Genomic DNA, 12371 nt, shown 5'->3' with positions numbered 1-12371 from the left:
CCAATTTGAACAAAATCTTCTCCTCCTTTCTGTGGTGTGGATCACCTTCTCCACGCTGATGAGACCTCAGTCCCAGGGGGGCTTGGCCTTCCCGGACTGTCATAAGTATTTTTTGGCCTCCCAGTTGGTCTCCGCGGTATGGTGGTTGTCTCCTGACGCTTCCAATTCCGCAGTGGTGACGGAGGCGGCGGTGTTGGGGTCTGTGGAAGCGTTGTCACATCTGTTATTCCGGGGCCCCAAGGCTCCATATTCCTTGACTTCTTCAATGCGAACAACGCTCAGGGCCTGGCGTCAGGGCCTGGCGTTAGAGGCGTACCTGAGCACCACGGTCTCCCCTAATATGCCGCTGTGGATTAATCCTACCCTACCCCATCTGTACTCCCTCCCTGACCCAGCGGCCTGGACCAAATTTGGCATTAAAAAAATCTCCGATCTGTCCTCGGACCTCTCCCTCTCTACGTTTGATCAACTCCTAGATTCCCACGGAGTGCCCCCGTCTCACTTATTCCGTTATCTACAGTTGTCCCATGCCTTCAGGGCCCAGTTCCCACAAGGGGGGGTGGGGGCGGTGCAGTCGGATCTGGAGCGGGTTCTTCGTTTTGATTGCTCCGCTCGTGCCGCCTCTGTCCTGCACGCCCATCTCCTTCAGGTGTGCTCTCCGAAGCTCTCGGATCTCCGGGATTGGTGGACTCGGGATGTCCCGGACATGGACGCGGAGGACTGGCGGCAGGTGTGGGACTCCCCCTTTAAGATCCTGGTCTCTCTCAGAGATCGTATGGTACAAAATAAGATTGCTCACCAGGCCTACCTCACCCCCCATCGCCTACATAAGATACATGGTTCCCACTCCCCGGAGTGCTGGCGGTGCGGCCGCACTCCCGGGGACTTTATTCACATCTTCTGGACCTGCTCGGATCTGTCAGATTATTGGTCGCGGGTATTTGCTGCTTCGAACGGCGTTTTGCATGTTTCAATTGACCCCTCGCCCAAAATAGCTCTATTGGGCCTCCTGGATGACCTATTGCCTAGGGTGGCGGACCGCACTCTCATGGGTCTCCTTTTCTTCGCCAGGAAGAATATAGTGCTTCACTGGAGACAGCGGTCCCCCCCCCCCTTCAGCGGTGGAGGGCGCTGGTGGATTCGGTGATACCGCTGAACAGGGACACGTACTTTCATAGGAGGTGCCCCAAGAAGCACGACAGAGTTTGGGCCAGATGGTTGGCGGACTCTTCCATCCCGCTATTTGCTGCCTGCCTTGGTGGGGGTGGCCCGGGGGTTACCAAGCCGCCGACTGAGAGTTGGCTGAAATGCCGCCCGTACTGCACTCTCTATCTCATGCTATTTACTGCTGTGCTGTTGGATTTTTTGATGCCAATGTCATTTCGCCCCTGCGTGGGCTCCCTATGATTTTGCATGCTCTACATGTTGATGGCCATGTGTTGTAAGGCTGCTTAGTGAACCTTTTGCACCTGTTGTTTGTATGTTGTTGTTTTTTATTTGTTGAAACAATAAAAAGATTTAAAAAAAAAAAAAAAAAAAAAAAAGGGTCTCATGTGGAACTGAGAAAAAACGGAACCGCCTCGAAGGTTGACACCATTAGACCCAAGGCCAACATGCAAGTCTGCAGAGAGAACCAATTGTTTGCCAACAGCAAATAGATTGCCCCCTGCAACTTCTGCAGCTTGTCTGGAGAAAGAAAGACCCTCGCAAAGGTGGAATCCAGAATCAGGCCCAGATAATCCAGTCTTATTGCAGGTATCAGGGCAGATTTTTTTAAATTGATGTTCCAACCGAACTCTTGCAGAGTCTGTACCGTGAATGTCAGGTCACACGACAGGGGGTGAATGAGAGTCCGCTCTCAACAGGAGATCGTCCAGGTATCTCAGTACTGAAATCCCCCATTGGCGCAGTATTGCCAACACCAGAGCCAGCACCTTGGTAAATACCCGGGGGGCAGAGGCGAGACCAAAGGGTAACACCACAAACTAATAATGCTCCTATCCTACAGCGAAGCAAAGAAAACACTGGTGCCCAGAGTAGATAGGGATGTGTAGATATGCGTCCTTGATATCTATAGAGGCCAAAAAACACCCTTGGTGACGAGACGCCACTACCATTCGAATGGGCTCCATTCGAAACTTCTGTACCTGCACAAAGCAAAGCGGTTCAGAACCTTGAGGTCCAGAATTGGACGTACTTTGCCTTCCTTTCTGGGCACAGTAAACAGGTTTGAATAAAATCCCTGAAAGCGCTCCCGAGAGGGAACTGTCACAATCACCCCTTGTGACAGCAGCTCTTGTACTGCCTCTCGTAGGTCCCTTAACCGGTCTGGAGATAGGCGTAGATTGGACGGGAAGAACCTGTCCGACGGTCGAGACTGGAATTCGATCTTGCAGCCCGAACGGATCAGTTTGTGGACCCATTTGTCCTGAATCAAGGAAGTCCATGGTTTCCGGAAAGAATCAAAAGACGTCCCCCCACCCCACCCCAGAAACTGGTGAGGGCATCCCTTCATGCAGACGAGGATTTGTTCGCATATCAAGATTGGCCAGATCTTTACTTACCCGGCCACGTCTTCTTGGAACCCCCAGAAGATCAGAATGGGTTTGCTCCTTTCTCCTGCGACTCTGATGCACGAAAGGGCCCCCCTATGAGCAGTGAAAGAGGGCCCCTCGTCTAGTACATGGCACCTTGCTCTTGGAGGATTGTGGAAGAAGAGTACTTTTCCCACCCATAAGGCCTTTTATCAGCTCATCCAAGGAGGATCCAAACAACCTGTCCCCCATAAAAGGGAGGTCAGAAAGAGCCTTTTTGGAGGCCTGGTCCTCAGAGCAGCTCTTTAACCAAACCATGCGTCTAATAGCAATCCCCACTGCAGACACTCTGGCCACCAGGGGAGCCGCATCCAGTGAGGCATCACAAATATACTGCAGGGCTTTACCCTTCTGGTCCATTAGATCAATCAGACCCGGAGAGCGCTGCTCCGTTTCCAAGTCACCTTTTAGGAACTTCACCCATTCTGTAATGGTCTGTGACACCAATGTGATCACAAAGACCGGTTTTAGTATGGAGCCCGCTAACACATGTAAATGGTGGGACAGAGACTCAATCCGTCTATCAACAGGATCAGTAAAAGCCAGGGATTCTTCCACCAGAACTACTGTGGACTTGTTCAGTCTGTAAACTGAATGATCAACCCTAGGTTGTACGGTCCACCTAGTGGAAACCGCATCCGCAAAGGGGTAGCGCTGTTTAAAGCGCTTGGGCACCACCAACATCTGTGTGATGCGTCCTCACTGTTCATTGACAATGTTGTCAAAAATTGCCCGACTTCTTGGATTTGCGGGTGCCAAAAGACACTTGCTGTAGACTCATCTACCATTTTTAATGTTTACCACACTGATACCATAAGTTCTTCCACCAGCACGCTTTCTCGCGCAGCGGCTGATGAGGACATGTCCTCCTCGCCATCAGAATGCAATGACACAGATCCACCAAGGTGGGGTGCATCCGCGGCGGCTATGTCTGCCTCAGAATCTGAGGATACCACAGAGGGCAGTGAAGGCAAAGGGTGCTTTCAGCTAGCAGGATTTCTTTTAAAACGAAATCCACTTTTGGCACCAGGCTTTCCAAAACTGCTGTAAAAGCAGACAGGGGCTGCGACCCAGAGGGTCCCGTAGCCGCACTGAGGAGATCTGTAGGTGAAATTTTTGGTCCTGGACTCCATTAGCATTAAAAAACAAAAAAATGCAGTGTCGCTTTAAAAAAAGTAGAAAAACCACGATTCGCACTGCTGCACCAGCGGTACTACAAGTCACAGTCTAACACAACCTGCAGCAGTGTGAATGAGCAATGCCTACAGGGACCCCAAAAACATTACCACCAAACCAGTCTGGAAGCTTCAGGAACATTCCTTGCTGAAGATAGAAACGATCTGGCACAGGAAATGAAAAGCATGCCTAGAGCCTTTAGTGTCTCCCCTTGCTGTCAAGTGATCGAGGATTACAAGAAAATGGCCGCCCCATGCATTCCTATGGGGAATTAACAAAACATGGCCGCCCATGCATTGTAATGAGAACAATTTTTTCATTAGGGCAGAACTGAAGTGTACAGCAAAATGGAGGCCTCCCACGGCACGCCATGCGGTCTCCAGGACTCCCATGGGGGTCATCAGACCAGAGGCATCGGAGGGTCGCCAGAAGTAGACCCCACCAGGACAGACACCCCCCCCCCCCCCCGGAACCGCCGCAGTGGCCACAATATAACCGCCCCCTCATGAGGTATGAACCTGCTACAGAGGGGGGTGAGAACCAGCTAAGAGGGGCCTGGTATGCCCGATAGGCCAGGGGAACCGAGGGATACCCGAGGGTCCGACTATTCCATGGGGGGGCCCACGTCCACCCCGAGACCGCCAGGGAATTGGGAGGACACTTACTCACCATACCACGGTATCAGGAGGACGCCACTCTGAACAGACCACCTTCACCCCAGGGTGGGGGGTACGCTGTGACTCAGGGCATCCCAGGTCGTCCGCGCCCCGGAGACACGGTCCACTCGCAGGCTCATTCCCGTCCATCAGGGCTCTGGCGTGGCAAGGCCTAGCGCTGGACTATAACCTGCTTACGGCCAGGCTGGGAGACCTTAAGGATGTAGAATATCCAGTCCGAAACCCAGCCGGCTGTTGCTTGTAGTTATCCAGGAACTCTAACTAAAAGAAATTAATCATTAAAAAAGGTTCCCAAAATTAAAGTCCCAGCAGGGAACTAGGTTCTACTTCTAAACTAGGCAGAAACAAACTGAGGGCTACATCAGAGTGTAAAGGGTTATGCCTGCATCATAGGCGTGGTAAAGCTTTTTCCTGCCTAGTGTCCTACTCCTGAAGGGGCAGTATAGCCCAATGGTCAAGATGATATGAAGCTGCGTCTGTCAATGAAATTTATATATTTAAAAAGTAAAAACCATTGCAAAATTGTCTGGTACATGATCTACATTTTTAGTGTCCATAACATCTTTAGTGTCCATATCATCTTATACTTACAATGCCATGCTTTTGTAACATGTCAATATCTTGGAAAAAAGATTCCTAAATTGATAGAAGATATGAATAGGAAATATGAATACAAAGTTTTTATGACCTATAAAACATTTATAATCATGATATATGGCCACACAGTATATTACATTAGCATTTATTGTATGACGTCATTTATATATTTGCAAGAACAGGTTTGTGGCTCCTAAAATATGCCCAGATCTTAATGTAACAAAAACGGAATTTTTGTAAAATCTTACCTGTAAAATTCCTTTCTCTGAGTCCTCCGACAGTCGCCGCCTCTTCATATTCGTCACAATGGGGTATTAGACTTTGCTCTGAAGGAGTAGCTAGGCAACAGAATATGTTAACATTAAAGCTTTTAACATATCTGACCCTCAAGGGGTGGTCCCCTCAGTCAATACCCTCCTACTTCCTGCAACCATATCTCAGTTTCAGTGGAATAGCAGTAGAGTATATAACCAAAACCCCAAAAGAGGGGCGGGGGCGGCGACTGTCGGAGGACTCAGAGAAAGGAATTTTACAGGTAAGATTTTACAAAAATTCCGTTTTCTCTTACGTCCTCCGACAGTCCCCGCCTCTTCATATTCGTCACAATGGGGACGTCCCAAAGCAGTGCAAACATGAGGGGTGGGAAACGCATCCGCGCTGTAAGGCAACGCAGTCTCCGCATCAAAGAAAGGAACCTTACCAAAGGAAGGAAACCAGCTGGGCAATAGGAAAAAACTTGCTCAACAGGAGCAACAACCCAGGAAAAACAAATAACCAGGGGATAAAAGACATATCCCAACAGCCAGGGATCCCAACAGGTGATCCTAGGGAACAGCCGCACTAAGAACCTTGCGGCCAAAGGAAGCATCCGCCGATGCCTGAACATCTACCTTGTAGAATTTTGTGAAAGTGTGTACGGTCGACCAGGTCGCCGCCTTACACACCTGGGCTACAGAAGCCCCATGACGACAGGCCCAAGACGTACTCCGAGATCTAGTAGAGTGCGCCTTCACAGGCACAGGGGGAACCTTCCCCTGCAAAGCATAGGCCTGTTCAATGGTCTGCCTGATCCATTTGGCGATGGTAGAGGCCGACGCCACCATGCCCTTCCGAGGACCCTCTGGAAGAACAAACAAGGAATCCGTCTTTCGAAAAGACTCAGTCGATTTAAGGTAAACCCTTATCGCCCGAACACCATCCAAAGAATGTAGTCTCACCTCTTTCGGATGTGTAGGCTTCGCGCACAGCGAAGGCAAGACAATATCCTCATTGAGATGGAATTCCGAAACACGCTTCGGAAGAAAAGAAGGATTAGGTCGCAAGACCACCTTATCCAAGTGAATAACCAGATACGGAGACTTGCAGGACAAAGCCGCCAGCTCCGACACTCTGCGAGCCGAAGTGATCGCAACCAAAAAGGCGACCTTCTTGGACAACATAGACAACGAGATCTCCCTGATCTGTTCAAAAGGAGCACGTTGTAACGCAGATAGAACGAGATTCAAGTCCCAAGGGGGCAGAGGATCCCTCCTAGGAGGAACCAGATGCCGCACTCCCTGAACAAAAGTGCCAACCAAGGAGTTGGAAGCCACGGGACGTTGAAAAAGAACGGCCAGCGCAGACACCTGACCCTTTATCGTAGCCAGCGCCAAACGCTGATCGACACCTGTTTGAAGGAAGGACAACACTCGGGAAACCGAGTACGTGCGGGGTGAAAACCCCCTGGACTCACACCAGGCAAAATAGGCCTTCCAAGTACGGTAGTAAACCTTCCCCGAGGAAGACTTCCTCGCGTTGATCAAGGTATGAACGACCTCAGGGGAGAGACCCCTCTCCTTCAGGACCTCGGTCTCAACAGCCAGGCCGTCAAAGCCAGCGACTGTAAAGCAGGATGGTATATCGGCCCTTGAGACAGGAGATTGTCTCGAAGAGGCAGACGCCACGGGGCGTCGACCGCCAGATTCACGAGGTCTGCGTACCAGGACCTGCGTGACCAATCCAGCGCCACAAGAATCACCGTGCTGCGTTCCGAGTGTAACCTGTGAAGGAACCTGGACAGCAACTGAATCGGTGGAAACGCGTACATCAGCTTGTACTGATGCCAAGGGGCCACTAACGCGTCCGACGCGTCTGCCCGAGGGTCGCGCGTCCTTGCCACGAACCTTCTCACCTTGTTGTTGAGACGAGACGCGAACAGGTCCACATCTGGAAGACCCCACTTCGCGCACAACATCTGGAAGACAGCCGGGTGGAGAGACCATTCCCCCTGATCCAGGGTCTGGCGACTCAGATAGTCCGCCTGCCAGTTCTCCACCCCCGGAATGTGAACCGCCGTTATCGCCGGGACATGAGTCTCAGCCCAGGACAGAATGTCGGCCACTTCTCGAGCCGCTCGGGCACTCCTGGTGCCCCCTTGGTGGTTGATGTAGGCCACCGCCGTGGCATTGTCCGTCTGCACCCGAACCGTGCAGCCCTGCAGACGGTCCGTCCAACGGTGAAGACAGAGATTTATCGCACGCAATTCCAGAATGTTGATCGGAAGGGAGGACTCCCCCTCCGACCAAGTTCCCTGGGCGGACAGAACGTCCAGAACACCACCCCAGCCCGACAGGCTGGCATCCGTGGTGATCACCGTCCACGAGATAGGACGAAAAGACTTGCCCCCTGACACCATCGGGGACTGGAGCCACCACAGAAGGTCCCTTCTGGTGCGATGGCCCAACGAGATTTGAAGATCCAGAGATTGAGGTCGCCCGTCCCACCTGGACAGGATCTTCGCTTGGAGACCCCGGGTGTGAAACTGGGCGAACGGAATCGCCTCGAAGGCCGAGACCATCAATCCCAGACATCTCATGCACGTCCGCATAGACGAGTGCGGAAAGTCCCTGAGGGACCTGACTTCCTCCTGAAGAGTACCGAGTTTGTCTTCCGGCAGGAAGACCTTCGCCTGAACCGAGTCCAGGATCATTCCCAGGTAGGGAAGACGAACTGACGGACTCAGTGTCGATTTTGGAAAATTTATCGTCCAACCAAACTCCTGCAGAGTTTGCATCGTGACAGACAGGTCCTTCTCCAGACCCTGGCTGGTCGCAGACCGAACCAGAATGTCGTCCAGATACCCCAGGACAGAGATGCCCTGGGCTCTCAATAATGCCAGAACCGGTGCAAGCACCTTGGTGAAAACCCGCGGAGCCGAGGCAAGACCAAAAGGTAACGCCACGAACTGGTAGTGATCCTCCGCAATGGCGAATCGAAGGTACCTCTGGTGACCCTCGAAAATGGGGATGTGAAGATACGCATCCTTCAAATCGATGGAGGCCATGAATTCCCCTAAAACCAGGGCAGCCACCACCGACCGCAGGGATTCCATGCGGAACTTGCGAACCCGCACAGAGCGGTTTAGAGCCTTCAAGTCCAGAATCGGACGAACCTTGCCCTCCTTCCTGGGCACGGTGAAGAGATTTGAATAAAACCCCCGAAATCTGTCCGGATGAGGCACCGGAACCACCACTCCCTGAGCCCTCAGGTCTCGCACCGCCAGGTGCAGGTCCCGTAAACGCTCTGGAGACAGTTGGAGATTTGAGGGGAAAAATCTGCTCTCCGGCCGAGAGAGAAACTCGATCTTGTAACCAGATCGAACGATCTCCTGAACCCACCTGTCCCGCACGCGGGCCAACCAGGGTTGAAGAAAACCGAGCAAGCGTCCCCCCACCCCAAAACTGGGTGAGGGCGCCCCTTCAGGCCGCACTATTATGGGCAGCGGGTCCGGACTGACCGGACTTCTGTTTACCAGACCAGGGCTTCTTTTGAGAGCCTTGTCCCTTGAACGGTTTGCCCTTGTAGTGCGACCGAAAGGCACGAAAGGACCCCTGAGGGAACCGAAAATTAGCATGCTTCTTCCCAGAAGCCCCTTAGCCTTGGGGAAATGGGGCAAGAGAGTGCTCTTACCTCCGGTGATCCCCTTAATCAACACATCCAAGGACTCCCCAAAAAGGCGAGACCCATCATAAGGCAGATTGGCTAAGGTCTTACGTGAAGATTGGTCCACCGACCAACACTTCAACCAAACCAGGCGGCGAGACAACACCGCCACGCTGTGAACACGTGCAGCCAACGGGACTAAGTCCAAGTCCGCATCACACAGATACATGACACCCTGGTGGATTTGATCCACCATATCCAGGGTCGCCGGCGAGGCCGAATCGGCCACTAGGACGCGCCTAAGCATCTGCGTCCAACTTGCGACAGCCTGGGCCGCCATGAGAGAGGCAAACAGAGCTTTAAGCATAGAACCCGTAACAGAATAAGTATGACGGGCAAGAGACTCCATTCTTCTATCCGTGGCATCACGGAACACCGGGGAATCCTCTGCAGGAATGGCAGTGGATTTGTTCAAAACCGCAATTGCGTGATCCACCGGGGGTGGTACACACCACCGTTCATCAGTGGAAGGCGAAAAAGGATAACGCAGCTTGAACCTACTTGGCACAGCAAAAGGTTTGCGTAAATTGCGCCATTGCTCCTTAACAGCGCGCTGAAAATCATCATTGCAGGGAAAAACCTGCGGCGTCCTGCGTTTTCTCTGCGTCCCATAAGCCGCCAAGGCAGCGGGGGGACACACTTCATCCTGCAAACGCAGCGTTTGTTTTATGGAAGCAATCAAGTCATCCATGACTGCAAGCTCTTCAGGCGAGCCAGGGGGAGAATTATCAACCCCCTCAACCTCAGCCTCCACCTCGGACCCCACTAGATCCAGGGAGGAGCGGGACCCCGATAAGGAGACCCCCGCCATAACAGCCCCATCACCTTCACCCTCAGAATCAGAGGAAATAGAAACTCTGGGTCTTTTACTAGATTGAGCAGCCACCAGCATCTGCACCTGAGCAGCAAGGCCGGCCACAATAGTGGCCAAATCCCCCCCTGGGGGGGAAAACAGCGGTCCCCTGGCTTTCCACCAAGGTGGCAGGAAATTTGCCCTCCTGAGAATCCATTGCCCCAATATGATATGCCGGAGAATAAAGGGTTAACTGCCCCTTTAACAAGCGCGGCGAGCGCAGCCCACCGCACCACACACAAGCACAATGAGACCCCCACAGGGACAATAAACTGACACAGGCAATGGATATAGCAAGAACAGAAGGATAAAACCTGAGGAGACCCTCGCCGCTGCTGCTGCCTCGATCGGTGTACCCAGGAGAAGAGGAAGTGATGAGACCAGGGCGCTCTATTAAAGCCTATGGGAGGCTACAAGAAAATGGCCGCCTACATGTAGAACATGCGGCCGGAGCGAGTGCAGGCAAAATGGCGCCGTTTGGCGGCGAAACCGCCGATCCTACAGTACAGTAATGCACATAACACCATCCATATAAAAAAACATGGCAGATCGCCGCAGCGATCGCTGTATTGTGCCCAAACATGCCACAAAACATGCCCCACAGCACACAGCTTCTCACACTGAACAAGGCTGACACAGACAGTGTCACACAGCTCCCCCCCCCCCCCCCCCCTTGCAGCCGCAGCATGCAGCAGAGTGATAGGGAGACAAACAGTGTGAACAGAGGCAGGTTACACAGTCCCAGACTGACACCCCCCCAGACAGACAGGTCCCCACATAGATACACTTACCTCTCAATGGTGTGGGGGACCCGCACAGGCGAACAAGCCGCTGCACATGAGGCATGGAGAGTCGCATACAAGACGCACAAAATGGGGGTTAAGAAACCGCACAGCGTCCAGTGAGGTAGCCACCTCACCAATCATCCCTGCACCGAACAGGGATGGGTCGTTCACTGTGCCAGGAGCGTTACCTGGCTGAACGCTCGATGGCAGGCTGGGAAGCCACTGACCCACGACCTGCGACCAGGGGGATCAGCCCGAGACCCAGCCCGCATGATCCTCTTCGTCAGAAGAACTAACGCTGACAAAAAGAACAGCTAAGTAAAGAGAGAGAAAAAACTCAAACAAAAAATCAAAAAAGAAGAAGGAGACTGGGGCACAAAGCCCCAGCACAGAGAGAACCAGCTACTCCTGACAAGCTAGACATTGAAACTGAGATATGGTTGCAGGAAGTAGGAGGGTATTGACTGAGGGGACCACCCCTTGAGGGTGGGATATGTTAAAAGCTTTAATGTTAACATATTCTGTTGCCTAGCTACTCCTTCGGAGCAAAGTCTAATACCCCATTGTGACGAATATGAAGAGGCGGCGACTGTCGGAGGACGTAAGAGAAAAAGACTGTATTAAAAACTAGGAGCGTACCCTGTATTGCAAATGGATTTTATGTATTGCTGTGGTTGTATCTTCTATGTTACACCAACCATATTTGACATTTACTACATCAGAACTGTTTTACATTGATGTTGTAACCTTCTGATGCTTCCATAAAGCTTTTGTGGAATAAAAACAAGCAATACAGCAAGAATTAAACGCCCTGTCGCCTTTGAATGAATAAGTCGTGCTGCAACTACCCCAAAACCACTTGCAATGCACTCATTGCCAGTTTTTAGTAGTTAACATAGTTGTGTGAAACTTGGTGTTGCGTTATTCACTTTAAGGTCAACACAGAGGAAAACAGATTTAGTCTCCAAATACGGAAAGGTTTCTTTACCTTAAGAGCTGTGAAAATGTGGAATAGACTCCCTCTAGAGGTGGTTCTGGCTAGCTCACTAGATTGCTTTTAAAAAGGCCTAGATTCTTTCCTAGGTGTACCTAATATAAATGGGTACTAATATTTATTGGTAAAGTTGATCAAGGGAATATCCAATTGCCTCTTGGGGTATCGGGAAGGAATTTTTTCCCCTGATGTAGAAAACTGGATCATGCTTTCCTGGGGTTTTTTCGCCTTTCTCTGGATCAACTGCAGGTATATGATTGTGTATACGGGATTGTATGGTTGGGTTTTCTTTACCGTTTTTTGTTTTTTATTGGTTGAGCCAAATGGACTTGTGTCTTCTTTCAACCTGACTGATGTAACTATGTGTGGGCTTTTAGTGGCTAACATAATGGTGATGTAATGCCTCCTTACTGCCTGTCAAACCCCCTTTGGAATGTGATCCACTCTGGACTGCTCTTCAGAGGTCTACTACATGTGCAAACAAGCCCACAAAATGAGGGGGGATCCCTGTATTCTGTGATGTGCTCCAACAAAAGATCAAGTTACCAAAAATACACATTTTTTTAATAATACACCACAAGACATAATATATATGATAAGATAAATGACGTCAGGTCTGCTCAGGCAAGCGCTAGACGCGTTTCGCTGTCCAATCACGGCGTCCTCTGTAGCTCCAATAAGCGGTGCTAACAAGTTTTAGAAGGTCCCCAGGGG

General features: G+C 51.3%; 1 protein-coding gene across 1 annotated transcript in view; it reads right to left on the bottom strand.

Moving 5' to 3' along the window:
- Nucleotides 1-12371, bottom strand: part of DMC1 (DNA meiotic recombinase 1) — a gene marked incomplete at its 3' end in the record, with an annotated part of 785302 nt that overhangs the window by 723467 nt on the left and 49464 nt on the right. Inside the window, exon 3 of the mRNA XM_082264958.1 lies at nt 5039-5083. Within this exon, the coding sequence (XP_082121084.1) occupies nt 5039-5083 (45 nt within the window). The remainder of the gene's footprint in view (nt 1-5038; nt 5084-12371) is intronic.

This window comes from Pelophylax lessonae, assembly GCF_965119305.1.
Source record: "Pelophylax lessonae genome assembly, chromosome: 8".
Classification (NCBI taxonomy): domain Eukaryota; kingdom Metazoa; phylum Chordata; class Amphibia; order Anura; family Ranidae; genus Pelophylax; species Pelophylax lessonae.
The sequence above is the reverse complement of the archived record's forward strand: the minus strand, read 5'-3'. Positions and strand labels throughout refer to the sequence as shown.